The sequence below is a fragment of the Myxocyprinus asiaticus genome, chromosome 6, assembly GCF_019703515.2.
Source record: "Myxocyprinus asiaticus isolate MX2 ecotype Aquarium Trade chromosome 6, UBuf_Myxa_2, whole genome shotgun sequence".
Classification (NCBI taxonomy): domain Eukaryota; kingdom Metazoa; phylum Chordata; class Actinopteri; order Cypriniformes; family Catostomidae; genus Myxocyprinus; species Myxocyprinus asiaticus.
In genome coordinates this window covers 3,147,168-3,165,820 of record NC_059349.1, presented here as the reverse complement: position 1 = coordinate 3,165,820, position 18,653 = coordinate 3,147,168, and the positions used below count along the sequence as shown (strand labels likewise).

The following is an 18,653-nucleotide window of genomic DNA, read 5'->3' as shown; positions in this document are numbered from 1 at the left end:
ATCAAATTTAGACACCACATTGACTTTTCTATAATCCACACAGAACCGTACAGACCCGTCACTCTTAGGCACCAGAACAACCGGGCTGGACTAGTCGCTGTGGGATTCCTCTATTACTCCCATGTCGAGCATTGCATCCAATTCTTCCCGGACAATTATTTTTAATATTCGGGCAATCAGTAGGGACGGGTACATACCACCACCCCTGGCTTGGTCTCGATGTGGTGCTGGATGAGGTTCGTGTGACCCGGTAGAGGGGAAAACACATCTGCAAATTCTTGTTGTAGTTTGGCAACCTCTGCGAGTTGGTACGGTGAGAGGTGGTCTCCACAAGTGACCGGGGTGACATGATTGTGTTTTGTGTTTACCTCAAAAAACACAAAGCTCCGCCCTCTCCGGAACTACCATAGCCAATGTCACAGGGGCCACCTCCTCCACAATTTCAGGAGGTTGAGATGATAAATTTGATGCGCGCCCCCTCTATCGGTTCGCTTTACCTCATAATCGAGTTCCCCCACTTGTTGTGTGACCTCAAAGGGTCCTTGCCACTTGGCGAGTAATTTGGAGCTCGATGTGGGGAGTAATATGTGTACTTTATCTCCCAGTGCAAATTCCCGTAGCCGAGTTCCCCTGTTATACAGTCGGCTCTGTCGTTCTTGAGCTTGGAGCAAATTCTCCTGTGTTAGTTGCCCCAAGGTGTGGAGTTTTGCTCGAAGATCAAGAACTTATTGAATTTCATTCTTACTGGTTGAAGGTCCCTCCTCCTAGGCTTCGCATATGACATCAAGCATGCTGCACGGGCACCGCCCATACAGCAGCTTGAATGGGGAAAACCCAGTGGAGGCTTGCAGGACCTATCGTACTGCGAATAACAGGGGATAGAGCCATTTGTCCCAATTTCTAGCATCCTTGTGCACGAACTTATGAATCATATATTTTTTTTTTCCTCCCAATTTTGGAATGCCCAATTCCCAATGTGCTTTTAAGTCCTCGTGGTCGCGTAGTGATTCGCCTCAGTCCGGGTGGCGGAGGACTAATCCCAGCTGCCTCCATGTCTGAGACCGTCAATCTGTGCATCTTATCACGTGGCTTGTTGAGCACATTGCCACGGAGACATAGTGCGTGTGGAGGCTTCACGCCATCCACCGCGGCAACCATGCTCAACTCACCACGCGCCCCACCAAGAACGAATCACATTATAGCAATCACGAGGAGGTTACCCCGTGTGACTTTACCCTCCCTAGCAACCAGGCCAATTTGGTTGCTTAGGAGACCTGGCTGGAGTCACTCAGCACGCCCTGGGATTCGAACTAGCAAGCTAGGGAACAAAAGATTATTTTGAAGAGTGCCTCTGCAACACTGCATGCTGAGATGTTGCGCAGGGTTACTGCTTCTGGATATCGCGTTGCATACTCCACTAAGACCAATGCAAAGCGATGTCTACATGTTGACCGCTCTAATGGCCCGACGAGGTCCATGGCAATTCTCTTGAAGGGGACCTCATTCAGCAGAAGGAGGCACAGTGGCGCTTTTGGGGTGGCCGGTGGGTTCACCAGCTGACAATCGCACACCACCTACGAACATCGCCGCCAATCCCCGGCCAATAAAAATGGGCTATTAGTCGGTTCAGTGTTTTTTTTCCCCTAGATGCCCCGCCATGGGATTATATTGAGCCGCCTGGAACACCATTTCCCGGCGGCTCCACAGTATTAAGAACTGGGTTGTATCTTATTTAGTTTGAGCGTCCTGCGTCACTCTATACAACCGCTCATTTATAATTGCGAAATAGGGATATGAAAGTTCGACATTCGGCTGGAGTTGTTGACCATCGATCACTCTCACTTGGTCGAAGGCGTGCTTGAGGGTTTCATCTCACGACTGCTCCAAAGGGAAATCCCCTTCGGGAAATCCCCCGAGGAGAGGAGGGGCTGCAGCCTCTCCCCCCCACCTCACGTCATCCTGACGTGGAGCTGACGAAAAGAGCCAGCTCCGCCTCCCCTGCCAGAGCATCACACATTTCACATCTCGTCGCTTTTGTGCAGGACCCATCCGCGCATATTCCCTTTAATACATTTCTGAACTCAATTAGTCCCCAAAATCAGCGGATGGGTGAGGTGGGAACTAACCGCGGCCTCCACTCTATGCTTTGTTCCCCGATATTTAATAACGAGGGTCACCACAGGGTAGTTGTGAATATCCCCATGTACACATTTCACCCTCACCCTTTTAGTTGTGCCCAAAGCCTCATGTTGAACCAAGCATTGGTGGATAGTGGTCTGGTTACAACCTGTGTCCACCAAGGCTTGGTGTGTACTCCCCTTGACTCTTACCTGTATCCTGTACCCTCCAGCCCGATCGGGGGCAGCCTGTATTATACTATTTTTTATACTACATATATTATTTGCTATTATCAATCTATTATTATATTATTATTATACATATACTATTTGCTATTATCAATCTTTTATTATTATTATACTATTGTATTATATTATTTATACTATTATTGTACTGTTCACTACATACTATTTTATTTACTATTTCTATTTTGTTATTGACTGTATTATTCTACTGTTTATACTACACTGTAAAAAATGTCTGTAATTTTAACAGTAAAAGACTAAAAATGCTACAGAAATAAAACGTTAATTGATTAACGAGTATTAACTGAAAAATATGCAGTAAAATTTTGTAATATATTTTAAAAGACAATACAGTAGTTTTTACAATAAAATGTTGTAAAAAAATTTTTTTAGATTGAAAAATTATGATTTTCCTGTATAATTAATGGTAAAAAATTGTTTACATGTTTAGCAAGAGAGTACATGTACTTTTTACAGCAAATTATTGTTAAAATTACAGTATAAAGCAGTAATCGGGTGTTCCCACAATTCCCTGCATGACCCATTACATTTCATTATATTTTATGGGAATAGTTATGTTTCTTCTTATTTTTAATATCAGTTATGAACATCGGGGTGTACTGTTTTATATTTGATGTAGTTTAGTTAATGTTTATTACATTATTTTAATTTCACATGTGTTACCCTGATGGTGTTTAGTGTTTGTGTGATTGACACTGAGCACTGTCTCTACATGTTTATTGGTCATTGCTTCTGGAAGAGCCACTATTGGTGAACTTCATGTCATCATGTGCTCTTCTGTAGTTACAGTTTCAGTAGGCTAATATCAAGTTTTATGTTTTTTTTTACTGTAAATTTAACAGAATTTTTGGTAAAATTTACAGGTTGTTCTGTAAAGTTGTTTACATTTTTACTGTATTTTTTACATAATTATTCTGGCAACCACAGCTGCCAAAATTTTTTGGTAAAAACAACAGGATTTTTTTTACAGTGTACATATACTATTTGCTATTATCAATCTATTGTTATATTATTATTAAACAAATACTATTTGCTATTACCAATCTATTATTATTATTATTATTATTATTATACTATTGTATTATATTATACTAATACTATTATTGTACTGTTCACTAGTCACTATTTTATTTACTATTTCTCTTTTGTTATAGACTGTATTATACTATTCTTTATACTACATATACTATTTGCTATTATCAATCTATTATTATATCATTATTATCATATACTATTTGCTATTATCAATCTATTATTATTATTATACTATTGTACATTTTATATGTACTATATATACTATTTTTATTGTATAATGTGTATTCTATATTATGTGTATTGTGTACTGTACATTGTATGTTATTATTTGTATATTGTGTTATGTGTAATTATGTGTATATTCGATTTTAAATTGTGTTGTGTAAATCTGATGTTTATTGTAAACTGGTATATGTCTCATCACTGTCATGACTGCTATGTTGCTTGGAACTGCACCCAAGAATTTCACACACTATTGCACTTGTGTATATGGCTGTGTGACAGTAAAAGTGATTTGATTTGATATTGTATTATATTATATTATTTATACTATTATTGTACTGTTCACTACATACTATTTTGTTTACTATTTCTATTTTGTTATTGACTGTATTATTCTACTGTTTATACTACATATACTATTAGCTATTATCAATCTATTATTATATTATTATTATACATATACTATTTGCTATTATCAGTATATAATACTACTTATACTATTATTGTACTGTTCACTACTCACTGTTTTATTTACTATTTCTATTTTGTTATTGACTATATTATACTACTCTTTATAATATTTGCTATTATTATACATATACTATTTGCTATTATCAATCTATTATTATTATACTATTATATTTTACTACTTATACTATTATATTATTGTACTATTCACTACTCACTATTTTATTTACTATTTTCTTTTTTATTGATTGTAAAATCTATACAGTCTAATATCTATATTGTTAATCAGTTGATAGATGACAATGGTCAGTTTTATTCCTTTTCAGAATTCTCCAGAAAATTTGATTTGGGGGCATCATTAAAAGAGTATAATATTGTAGTCAACGCTATTCCTAGTGGAATAAAAACTATTTTGAAAGGAGAGCAAACCTGTAAGCCTATTTTTCTGAATAACACTTCTATTTCAATAGAAGGAATTCTTATTACTGATGACAAATTCAATAACCACTTTGTTCGCAATCATATCAACAGAAAATCTATTCCAGCATCTTCTTTTCAATGGATGACGCTATACAATGTTAATTGGAATTTGGTCTGGTCTCTTCCCCACAAATATCTATTAAGAAACAAGATAAAAAAAAGGCACGTTAAAAATATTACATAGATGCTACCCTTGTAATGACACACTCCATAAGTACATTCAAAATACTGAGAAAAAATGTACTTTCTGTGACATAGAAGAGACGATTGTTCATCTTTTTAGTGAATGTCTTTGTGTTAAATCTTTTTGGAACGAGCTATGTACCTATCTCTCAGAAAAAACAACTGTCAAAATATGTATAAACACTTTTAATATTATTTTTCTTTATAACAACTCAAATTCTCATATCCAGTATATTGTTAATCTTTTTATTATACTTTTATTATACACAAATGCAAATTTTTGGGTAAGAATACGTTATTGTCAATTTTTCTGGTAGACTATAACTCCTATGTTTTGTCTTTGATGGGCATAAAAAACAAAAAATCCTCGAAATGTCAAAAAATTCTTTCAATGTTTAACCTTGTATAGATGTTTTTTGTTTGTTTGTTTTTTTTTCTGGCTTTTTTTTTTAAATTATATTTATGATATGTCTTCTTTTTTTTTTTTTTTTTTTACTGTTCTTGTTGTTCTGTACTTGCTGACACAATCTCATGTAAGACGTTTTGCATGAATAAAATAAATAAATAAATAAATAATATAGTGGATAGGGGGCGATTTCAGCCACAGCTAGGATGTCTCTGGTCTAAGCTAACAGCAGGTGGTAGTAAAGTACTATTATAGTTTGCAACCGCCGTTAAAAATGAAGAAGAAGAAGAAAGACGCGTACAGAAGTCTGCAAACATACAATCACAAAAGTGAAGACATGAATGATCCAAAAACACATAGAGTGAAAAATGAAGATAACGAGGAACAAAGAGGTTGGTGTCCATACTTAATCCTTCATGATAACAGTTTTGGGGAACACTGAGGTAACAATCCCAGATAGCAAACCGATACAATACTTGAAGTGAAACCACTGTAATAACACAGGACAATGAAAAGTATTGTAATAAAATTAGAATTTTATGGTTCCTCTGGTTTTACTACTGTAATTAAACTATTGCTACTGCTGAAAAAAGAAGAAAAAAGTAACCGTTATGAAAATTAAACCTTGTTTTACTTCAAAAACCACTGTTTAACCATGGTATTTAAAAACCATTACTACAAGATTTACCATGGTTACTAAAGTCATGTTTACTACAATATTACTAAAGTAAAACCATGGATAATTTATTGTGAGGGAGCAATAATAAAGTGTTAGTTCACCCAAAAATAGAAATTCTCTCATCATTTACTCACACTCTGATATCCCAGATGTGTATAACTATATAAATTAATAATAGTAAAATATTTTACCTCAGTAGGTCCATACAGTGAAAGTGGATGGTGATAAGACTTTCAGCATAAACGTCATCCATACGACTCGGTTAAAAAAATGTCTTCTAAAGTGAAACGATTGCTTTTGGTATGAAAAGATCAATATCTAAGTACTTCTTAACTAAAGTATCGCTTCTGGTTAGGAGTAATCGCGTTGGAATGTTAACGCGAGAACTGAAGATCATCGCTATTTACAGCTGAGTAGAAGGAACCTTGTATTTTTCTGTTTGTTTACTCACAATGGTGCCCATAACATGCCAATGCAAATTCAACACACGAGAGACGTGTACGCAGTGCTCTTGTGAATGCGTGTTCTGCTGCTGTCCAAAAGTGATGATTTATAGTTAAAAAGTATAAATATTGATCTTTTTCACAACAAAGCGATCGTGTCGCTTTAGAAGACATTAATTTAACCACTGGAGTCATATGGATGAAGTTGAAAATGAATTTCCTTTATCTGCAGAACACAAAGGAAGATTTTTAGAAGAATATCTCAGCTCTGTAGGTCCATACAATTCAGGTGAATGGTTACCAAAACTTTGAAGCTCCAAAAAGCAATCCAGTCAGTTTTGGGTGAGAACAGACCAAAATATAACTCCTATTTCATTATAAATCACACCAGCAGCCTCCTTGGTGATCATGATTTCAAGTTAAATTACACTTCATAGCGCCATCTAGTGCTCTATGCATGTGTCAAGCACTAGGAAGTGTAATTGAGCTAGAAATTATTATCATGCCTAGAGACTGCAGTGGCAAGATGTACAGTGAAAAAGGAGTTACATTTTGGTCTGTTCTCACCCAAAACCGACTGGATCACTTCAGAAGACATTGATTAAACTACTGAGTCAAATGGATTGCGTTTCTGCTGCGTTTGTGCTTTTTGGAGCTTCAAAAGTCTGGCCACTATTCACTTGCATTGTATGGACCTACAGAGCTGAAATATTCGTCTAAAAAAATGTGTGTTCCGCAAAAGAAAGAAAGTCATACACATCTGGGATGGAATGAGGGTGAGTATATGATAAGATAATCTTCATTCTTGAGTGAAATATCCCTTTAACTTAAGGGATTCTCTGCAACTGGATCAAGTTCTTGGCTCTTGCAGTTCAAGTTATATTTGCATACATCTAATTTTGAAGAGAACTTGCAAGTAGACAGCCATCCATATAAAAGCAGAAAAAAGTATTGTGTGGTGTAGGTAGGACTGGAATAAACATCAGTCCAGGTTGACACAGGTTAAGGCCAACACTTGTAAATTCTTGATATTCAACTGGGGTTCACAGAAAAACAGAAGACCTGAAATAAAAAACAAAAAAACAATGCAATTTAAATATTGCCATATTACCCATTGCAGAATCAAATTTTATCTGGTCACAGGAGTATTCCCAATACTACAGTGTTAACCAAACGGGGGTACATGAGGTGACAATGGGGGTATGCAAATAAAATTCTTAGATTTACCATTCTTTTAATTTCATCACAATCTAAAATAGCATTCAAACCAAGTTCATGTATTTCTCACTGGCAAAAATTATTTTGTGTGCCTTCTAGTGTAGAAACATTTAAATGGTTGTGGCATAAAGGTCTGATAAATATTTAATGAAAAAAACCTATCTTTTGCAGTTAAAAAAAATTAATCTACTATGCTTCACACAAGTATCTTTTTTCATCAGCCCAGCAGACTGCTAGTTGACGTAGCTTAGTGATAGCAAGTAAAATTGATATTTGTCATCGCACATGTCAGTCGTCCACGATTTTAGTTTCTCTGGGGTTTTTTTTCTCAGTTTAAAACGTAATTTGTTTTTAAGGTTGGATGCATAGCGAGTTTTGATTCTGATGGTATAAGTTCATAAGCTTTGATGACATGTGTCAGACATCCGGTGCAGCCAAATAATTTTCCACATTCACACGCAGTAATTTTCACTCACATTTGCTCGCATGCTAGAGACCTGTTTTTACATTGTTGCATGATGTTTTTTCAGCTAATGAGCTCAACTTTGCTATTATCAAATTCCACAAAATAAATAAATGCATGAAAAAAAAAAAAAATCATTTCAGGGATCCAAACTCCTCACCTTTCGGAGAAATTTGCCGTTTTGAAACCATAATCGGTCTCTTTTGTGATTGTGAAGAGCAATGATTAATGTGTAAAAGTGACTGATATTTGTACACGTTAAGGGGCTTTCACATGACTCGCGTCAGCGCTGCAGAATACATTGAAGTCTATGAAGTGACGTCACTTTACACCAAAGTTATTTCCACACGTTTTTGATGTCTTTGAGAGTACTAAGCAACAAGAAATATTTAAAAACTGTCCAAATTTGTGAAGAGATATTGAATGTTCTTTTAATTAAATATAACCTTATTGTTTCCAAGTATCAGAAACCCCAGTTATTGAACTAATTTAAATTCACCAAGAAAACGCATAAGACCTAAACATAAACGAGTCCTTTTATTACTTTCGGCTATCAAAGCAACTGCAAGCTTTTTTCTCTCTTCCAAATACATGTTCCCACTTTTGAGTCTGAGAAATGAAATGTTGGACACAGTTTTGGAGTGTTTGGATTCTAGAGACGGTTGTGCATGAAAATCCCAGGAGATCAGCAGTTACAGAAATACTAAAACCAGCCCATCTGGTACCAACAATCATGCCACGGTCCAAATCACTGAGATCACATTTTTCCCCATTCTGATGGTTGATGTGAAAATCAGCTGAAGCTCCTGACACATATCTGCATGATTTAATGCACTGCAGCCACACGATTGGCTGATTAGATTATCACATGGATGATTGTTGGTGCTAGATGGGCTGGTTTTAGTATTTCTGTAACTGCTGATCTCCTGGGATTTTCACACACAACAGTCTCTAGAATTTACTCTGAATGGTACCAAAAACATAAATCATCCAGTGAGCGGCAGTTCTGTGGACGGAAATGTCTTGTTGATGAGAGCGGTCAACAGAGAATGGCCAGACTGGTTCAAACTGACAAGGTCTACAGTAATTCAGATAACCACTCTGTACAATTGTGGTGAGAAGAATATCATTTTAGAATGCTATTCTGAGATGTGGGTTGGCGCTGTTTTGGCGGTACGAGGGGGATCTACACAATATTAGGCAGGTGGTTTTAATATTGTGGCTGATCGGTGTGTGTGTGTGTGTGTGTGTGTATGTATGTATACACTACCGGTCACAAGTTTTGAAACACTCATTCTTTATTATAATTTTTTTTTTTTCACATTTAAGAATAATAGTAAAGTCATCAAAACTATGGAATAACATAAATGGAACTATGGGAATTATGTTGTGACAAAACAAAATTCAAAATAAATCATAACTGTGTTATATTTTAGCATCTTCAAAGTAGTCACCCTTTGCCTAGAATTTGCAGACATGTACTCTTGACATTTTCTCAACCAACTTCTTGAGGTATCACCCTGGGATGCTTTTTAAACAGTATTGAAGGAGTTCCCATCTATGTTGGGCACTTATTGGCTGCTTTTCTTTATTATTTGGTCCAAGTCATCCATTTCAAAAACTTTGTTTTTATTATTATAAAATTTTAGTTTTATAATGAAATAAATTAATATGGTGGCACAATTAAATTTTTGTCTACAAAACTAATTTCAAACGTTTAAGCCTACGCCTTCAGATCAAAAGATTTTTAAGATCATGAGAAACATTTCAGTCAAGTGTTTCAAAACTTTTGGCCGGTAGTGTGTGTGTGTGTGTGTGTGTGTGTGTGTGTATATATATATATACAGGTGCATCTCAATAAATTAGAATGTCGTGGAAAAGTTCATTTATTTCAGTAATTCAACTCAAATTGTGAAACTCGTGTATTAAATAAATTCAGTGCACACAGACTGAAGTAGTTTAAGTCTTTGGTTCTTTTAATTGTGATGATTTTGGCTCACATTTAACAAAAACCCACCAATTCACTATCTCAAAAAATTAGAATACATCATAAGACCAATAAAAAAAACATTTTTAGTGAATTGTTGGCCTTCTGGAAAGTATGTTCATTTACTGTATATGTACTCAATACTTGGTAGGGGCTCCTATTGCTTTAATTACTGCCTCAATTCGGCGTGGCATGGAGGTGATCAGTTTGTGGCACTGCTGAGGTGGTATGGAAGCCCAGGTTTCTTTGACAGTGGCCTTCAGCTCATCTGCATTTTTTGGTCTCTTGTTTCTCATTTTCCTCTTGACAATACCCCATAGATTCTCTATGGGGTTCAGGTCTGGTGAGTTTGCTGGCCAGTCAAGCACACCAACACCATGGTCATTTAACCAACTTTTGGTGCTTTTGGCAGTGTGGGCAGGTGCCAGTTCCTGCTGGAAAATGAAATCAGCATCTTTAAAAAGCTGGTCAGCAGAAGGAAGCATGAAGTGCTCCAAAATTTCTTGGTAAACGGGTGCAGTGACTTTGCTTTTCAAAAAACACAATGGACCAACACCAGCAGATGACATTGCACCCCAAATCATCACAGACTGTGGAAACTTAACACTGGACTTCAAGCAACTTAGGCTATGAGCTTCTCCACCCTTCCTCCAGACTCTAGGACCTTGGTTTCCAAATGAAATACAAAACTTGCTCTCATCTGAAAAGAGGACTTTGGAACACTGGGCAACAGTCCAGTTCTTCTTCTCCTTAGCCCAGGTAAGACGCCTCTGACGTTGTCTGTGGTTCAGGAGTGGCTTAACAAGAGGAATACAACAACTGTAGCCAAATTCCTTGACACGTCTGTGTGTGGTGGCTCTTGATGCCTTGACCCCAGCCTCAGTCCATTCCTTGTGAAGTTCACCCAAATTCTTGAATCGATTTTGCTTGACAATCATAAGGCTGCGGTTCTCTCGGTTGGTTGTGCATCTTTTTCTTCCACACTTTTTCCTTCCACTCAACTTTCTGTTAACATGCTTGGATACAGCACTCTGTGAACAGCCAGCTTCTTTGGCAATGAATGTTTGTGGCTTACCCTCCTTGTGAAGGGTGTCAGTGATTGTCTTCTGGACAACTGTCAGATCAGCAGTCTTCCCCATGATTGTGTAGCCTAGTGAACCAAACTGAGAGACCATTTTGAAGGCTCAGGAAATCTTTGCAGGTGTTTTGAGTTGATTAGCTGATTGGCATGTCACCATATTCTAATTTTTTGAGATAGTGAATTGGTGGGTTTTTGTTAAATGGAGCCAAAATCATCACAATTAAAAGAACCAATGACTTAAACTACTTCAGTCTGTGTGCATTGAATTTATTTAATACACGAGTTTCACAATTTGAGTTGAATTACTGAAATAAATTAACTTTTCCACGACATTCTAATTTATTGAGATGCACCTGTATATATATATATATATATATATATATATAGAGAGAGAGAGAGAGAGAGAGAGAGAGAGAGAGAGAGAGAGAGAGAGAGAAACATTTACAGAATGTATAAAATACATCTGATATTATAAATAATGTAGTGTAATTTATTGTAAAAAAAAACTACATTAAATATTCTATGAAATTATGTTATTGAATTAATAATTAAGCAACTGAATATTGACAGACAATTCAAATATCACAATACCAGTCAAAGAGATTAATCTAAAAGTTAAACCTATTCTATGAGTATATTAACAGGTCTATAAATATATAGATATTTAATTGCCCATATTTTGAATTGCAGGGATGTCACAATAGCAATACATTCCATTATTTTTTGCAATAATGAATAGTGAAGATGTAACTGTAAAAACTATTCATTTAAATAAGAACACCAGCAACAACCGTGGGTCTTCATTCTGATCGTATCTTTCCCCAAGGGTCTAAGATTACCTTTTTAATTACTCCTTAAATAAAACAATCATCAAAGCAGTGTTTAAACATATTAATACACAAAGCTTTAATCAAATAAAAATATAATACATTTTCAAAAATAAAAATTGCAATTTTGTTTTCTGTCAAATAGAATGCTGCACAACAGAGCTTCACAGTATAAATTATAAAATTAATGGAAAAAAAAACTGATTACCTGTGTACCGCTGAATCACAGTATGCTGATACACTTTTGTGATATTGCTTACATAATAGCAATAATAATAATAAAATCATTTATTATTAAATTATTAGTAGTAGTAGTGTTATTGCTATTACTTGGAATATTTCATTTTTCTGTCATAATGTCAATTTCATTCATGCAGTTAACAGAGCTTTTTATTTTGATGGAAATGTGTTATTTTGATGGATCATATGAGTTCTTCCTGTGTTTCTAACAGTAGTTTTTAATAAGGTCCGCATTGTAAATGAAACGTTGAAATACTTGTGAGCTGAAATCTCCAAGCTGCACTGGAGAAGGATTTCATGTCAGTCAAATCAAATCACTTTTACTGTCACACAACCATTTACACAAGTGCAATAGTGTGTGAAATTCTTGGGTGCAGTTCCGAGCAACATAGCAGTCATGACAGTGATGAGACATATACCAGTTTACAATAAACATCAGATTTACCCAACACAATTTACATATCTAATATACACATAATTACACATAACACAATATACAAATAATAATATACAATGTACAGTATACAATACATGCAATTTAGAATACACATACACACAATATTGAATACACAGTATACAATAAAATAGCATATATAAAATATAAAGTAGGTTGTATTGTGCTGTATTGACATTCAGGCTGTCGGTTGATAGTCAGTTGCCAGTGTGTTGTTAAGAGAGAATATAATTTATGACAGTCCAGTGTAAGATTAATAAAGTGCAGTGCTGAGGTATATTGATCGTGAGAGATCAAGAGTTCAAAAGTCTGATTGCTTGGGGGAAGAAGCTGTCATGAAGTCGGCTGGTGCGGGTCCTGATGCTGCGATACCGCCTGCCTGATGGTAGCAGTGAGAACAGCCCATGGCTCGGGTGGCTGGAGTCTCTGATGATCCTCCGAGCTTTTTTGTGAGTGTTTGCACAGCATTATGTGCATCATGTGCGATGTGTGTGTGAGGTAGATGACGGAGCAGAGTGGCACCTCTCATTTGTTCTGAAGTGCACAGGGCATTCATGCATAAAATTGAATTAAATTACATCCTTTTGCTGTTTAATGATCACACTTGGCCATACCAATATTTGAATTTGATTGTCATATTGTCATTGATTTAATCTCAAAACTGTCACATCCCATAATAGCACCACACTGTAGTATGGTACCGAAATTAGCAACAAGATGCTATCATACCATCTAAAAAACATCGCAATATTTCACAATTTATAGTATACCACACAACCATAGTAATACTGAATTGTTAAGATGTTTGAAAAATACATAACACATAGAATTATTAAACAATAATCCCATGAATTGTAATAATTATTCATTTAAATAAGAAAACCAGTAGGGCAGAAACTAATGATTATTTTGGTAATCGATTAATCTAACGATTATTCAACTATTCTGCGATTATTGCACCGATTAATCATTAGCTCTTAACAGATCTTTAACTCACGAATCAACTAAATCTCTCTTATTAATAAAGCTGCGTATTGACAATTTTCTTCACGATAAGAAATGCACAGTGACATATATTATGATTCATTAAGGTGCAAGCCATCACATTATAATCTAGCTGCATTAAGAGTGCGTGCTCGAGGGATGAGCGTCCCCGCAACAGAGTGTGCCTCAGCCGGGTGCAGTTTCAATCTCTCCCCATAGATTGGGACATTCGCGCAACTCATAGAAGAGGCGCTGACCGCACAGAGAAATGCCGGTTTCGGAGTTTGTAGTTGTTTACAGGTGCATCTCAATAAATTAGAATGTCGTGGAAAAGTTCATTTACTTCAGTAATTCGACTCAAATTGTGAAACTCGTGTATTAAATAAATTCAATGCACACAGACTGAAGTAGTTTAAGTCTTTGGTTCTTTTAATTGTGTTGATTTTGGCTCACATTTAACAAAAACCCACCAATTCACTATCTCAAAAAATTTGAATATGGTGACATGCCAATCAGCTAATCAACTCAAAACACCTGCAAAGGTTTCCTGAGCCTTCAAAATGGTCTCTCAGTTTGGTTCACTAGGCTACACAATCATGGGGAAGACTGCTGATCTGACAGTTGTCCAGAAGACAATCATTGACACCCTTCACAAGGAGGGTAAGCCACAAACATTCATTGCCAAAGAAGCTGGCAGTTCACAGAGTGCTGTATCCAAGCATGTTAACAGAAAGTTGAGTGGAAGGAAAAAGTGTGGAAGAAAAAGATGCACAACCAACCGAGAGAACCGCAGCCTTATGATTGTCAAGCAAAATCGATTCAAGAATTTGGGTGAACTTCACAAGGAATGGACTGAGGCTGGGGTCAAGGCATCAAGAGCCACCACACACAGACATGTCAAGGAATTTGGCTACAGTTGTCGTATTCCTCTTGTTAAGCCACTCCTGAACCACAGACAACGTCAGATGCATCTTACCTGGGCTAAGGAGAAGAAGAACTGGATTGTTGCCCAGTGTTCCAAAGTCCTCTTTTCAGATGAGAGCAAGTTTTGTATTTCATTTGGAAACCAAGGTCCTAGAGTCTGGAGGAAGGGTGGAGAAGCTCATAGCCCAAGTTGCTTGAAGTCCAGTGTTAAGTTTCCACAGTCTGTGATGATTTGGGTTGCAATGTCATCTGCTGGTGTTGGTCCATTGCGTTTTTTGAAAACCAAAGTCACTGCACCCGTTTACCAAGAAATTTTGGAGCACTTCATGCTTCCTTCTGCTGACCAGCTTTTTAAAGATGCTGATTTCATTTTCCAGCAGGATTTGGCACCTGCCCACACTGCCAAAAGCACCAAAAGTTGGTTAAATGACCATGGTGTTGGTGTGCTTGACTGGCCAGCAAACTCACCAGACCTGAACCTCATAGAAAATCGATGGGGTATTGTCAAGAGGAAAATGAGAAACAAGAGACCAAAAAATGCAGATGAGCTGAAGGCCACTGTCAAAGAAACCTGGACTTCCATACCACCTCAGCAGTGCCACAAACCGATCACCTCCATACCACGCCGAATTGAGGCAGTAATTAAAGCAAAAGGAGCCCCTACCAAGTATTGAGTACATATACAGTAAATTAACATACTTTCCAGAAGGCCAACAATTCACTAAAAATGTTTTTTGTTGATGTATTCTAATTTTTTGAGATAGTGAATTGGTGGGTTTTTGTTAAATGTGAGCCAAAATCATCACAATTAAAAGAACCAAAGACTTAAACTACTTCAGTCTGTGTGCATTGAATTTATTTAATACACGAGTTTCACAATTTGAGTTGAATTACTTAAATAAATGAACTTTTCCACGACATTCTAATTTACTGAGATGCACCTGTATATGACCTGCTTCCGTATTATTTTAACTTTCATAAAGCTATAATGCATGAAATATAACTGCATTAAAGATGTAACGCCGGGGTGTTTCCTTTAAAGACGCTCGACACGCAAGTTTTGCTTCATCGGAGCTGCAGTTCCAGCTCCAATTATTCCACAACGAGAGTGCTTCTGTATTTTTGTATAATTCCCTCATACTTTGCAATCTACATCACTTGAAGCTGTTTGGAAAGTTTAGAGTGCACCTGGACTGTGAGCTGTTTTCTTCCTCACCTCAGTCAGACGTACAGAGAAGACGCGCTGAAGTCTGTACATCTAAACAGAGCTTCTTCATGTTTAAAGCACTAGAGTAGCAGAACTGCAGCAGGCCAAGAAACATGCTTGCTCCGGTCTGGTTATTGATTGCAGCCTGTTCTCATGACTGATTGGCAAAAGCCCCTCTCATATCTGTTCCACGAGTGCTGTTGAACTTTGAATTCTCAGCTGTAATCCGATCTCATGCACGTGGAAGCGCAGTGATTGGAAGCATTCCTTCTCATGAATATTGTGGAGAAACACTCCGAATGACGTAGAGGTGTACTCTCCTAACAAGTTCAACTCAAGAGTTCATGATTTATCTAATATTTTATGATGTTGCTTCATGTTTCATTTTTAAACCATTTTGAACCACTTTCCCCTTAAAGTTGTCATGAAACGGAAGTTGCGGCCAACTTTACCTCCGTATTGTGATGTATTTCTGAGTGAAATGGCTTATCGAACAAGAAAAAAATGTATGGTGGGTACTTGATTTTATCCATCGGTTGTTGATTGGATTGTGAAAAGTGGGTGTTTCATACCGGAGTGGAGGCAGATCTGAATGCGAGTTTGCAGTCAACAAACGGACACAAACACACACTCCTTCCACCCTGCTGCTCGAACCAGAGCTGATTACTGGGGAAATTGAGCAGCGATCACAACACTGATAATAGCACACCATGGTCTTTGTTTACGAATAAGCTGTACCCGCTGAGAAACCAGCGAGTAAAAGATCACAATATTTCAACGTTTTGAAACACAATACACTAAATATAAACAGAAAAAACACTTACTCATGCTGTACATTCCAAGATGTCGGCATTTAGAAATATGAATAAACTCCAGAAGCATCTGACTCACGTTAAATTCAGTAGTGATCACCTCAGCTATTCAGGTGTGAAATGTCTAGAACAGAACCGTGAATTCTGCGTTATTCAAAATGAAAATTCAAGACAGCGGGCCCATAACCAAGGACGTTTGGGGTAAGGAATGCAGTGTTTCCACTAGGACTTTTTTCAGCAGTGGTACTGTTGATGTTGTACGCATGTCCACGAGCCACGTCGGACCCGTATTAACACGTATTGGTGGAGGTATAGCTTAAAACGGGTGTCAAACTCAATTTCAGCCAGGGGCCACATCACGGTTTATTTGAGCCCTCAAAGGGCCCGTTGAAAATGTGGCACCAGCACCTGCTTTGGTAGCACCCATGCAATTACCAGTAATATTGCATATTTTGTGCATTGAAATGCACATTTTACAGTAAAGCACTGATTTTGAGGTTGGGATGCAGATGAAAATTATGGTATTAACAACAGTAACATCTGTGGAAAAAATGAACACCCAATTTTAATATGGCTAAATTGAAAGATTCTGACAGTGTGACTAAGTTGGGTCTTCTTTACAGATTCCTTTCATCAGGCTCCTAGTGATTAAACTACAGTCATCTCTTTGGATTTCTGATGGCAAACAAAACAACTTACATTTTCCTACAATCAGAGAACATTACAAGTGAACAGATTTTACACAACGAAAACTGGTAGCTGTCACCATAGTTCATCCATAATATCCATAGTTTTAACAATGGTATTTGTAATAAGTCCATGGTAACCATAGGTAAATCCATGCATGGCTCCTCACTACCATGGTTACTAACTATGGTTTCTAAACTAAGCAAAGAAATGTCCTCTCACTTTCAACTGCTTTTATTTTCAGCAAACTTAACGTGTAAATGTTTGTATGAACATAAAAAGATTCAACAACTAAGACTTAAACTGAATAAGTTTCACAGACATGTGACTAACAGAAATGGAGTGTTTGTCACTGACTGTAAACCTCCCTGCCCTGGGTGCTGACATGTTTGCATGAAGTAACACCATCTCGACGAAATGGGAGTTGATGATTTCCTCATGGGTTTCCAAGTTAGAAGTCAAACATAGTGTCATTCCGTTTCCACTTTCCCCAGTTGAAGATGGAAATTCTGACTCTCCAAGTTGAATGGAATGGTTCATGAATCATCACAGCAACAACAATACGGAGCATCACAGCTTTCCCCATAGGAGCGAACACTTGGACACACACACACACACACCTGGCGTGCGGCAGTGGACTCAACGTGCTGCGAGTGTTTCAAACAGCTAGAAAGAGTGCAGCTAAATGGAACAGAATGCAGCGTCTTCAAAACTGAACTTCAACTTAACACACATATTAAAAACACAATGGTTATGGCATCTCCTGTTAAGCCAACCGTGATTTGAAAATAGACAGTTAAGACTGTCACTAATAAAACTTGTGTGCGCTTACTAAGATTACTACAGTAACCTGAAGGAAGAACAGACAGACGCACGTTGTGCCCATTCTTTCATTGAGTTGGACAGTGAATCTTCACATAATGACAAAATATGATGGTTTTCTTATTTTATACTGTTATTTCTCAACATGGGTTTATTAGATTTTAATTTATTTATCATTTACACTGTGTATCACAATTTCCTGCGTGGTGGGGTGGGGGGGGGGGGTGGGGGGTTGTGTGTGTGTTCATGTTGCAGTTACTTTTTTAGTTGAGTACATTTAAACATTGAAAAATGGAATCCTGAATCGTTCTTTAGTTTGAAAAACAAATTTTTTTTTTTTTTTTTTTGGCCATATCACCTAGCCCTAGTTATAGTGTCACCAGTTCATTTTTAAATGTGAGTGTAAATGTGTGTTTTGCATACTGCATATTTTATAGTCTCACCTCTTTATTTATGTGCATTTGTTCTGCATTGTGGCTAAATTAAATATCATATTTGACAAATTTTCCCAAATATTGCTCTTTTTTTCAGTCCTTCCCATTCATTTCATTTGGTTGGTCAACTTAGACTTATCAAATCAAGTCCAATTTTGTGTGTGTTTTCTTATGGCAAGTGGAGGTGGGAAAAAGTCTTGCACTGCTTAGATA

General features: G+C 36.9%; 2 protein-coding genes across 2 annotated transcripts in view; one reads left to right on the top strand and one right to left on the bottom strand.

Moving 5' to 3' along the window:
* Positions 1-18,653, bottom strand: part of LOC127442946 (gastrula zinc finger protein XlCGF7.1-like) — an 898,889-nt gene that overhangs the window by 713,332 nt on the left and 166,904 nt on the right. The gene's annotated exons all lie outside the window — the stretch shown is intronic.
* LOC127442874 (gastrula zinc finger protein XlCGF57.1-like) overlaps positions 5,452-18,653 on the top strand; it is a 44,180-nt gene continuing 30,978 nt past the window's right edge. The window contains exon 1 of the mRNA XM_051701160.1: positions 5,452-5,570. Within this exon, the coding sequence (XP_051557120.1) occupies positions 5,453-5,570 (118 nt within the window). The 5' untranslated portion in view covers position 5,452. The remainder of the gene's footprint in view (positions 5,571-18,653) is intronic.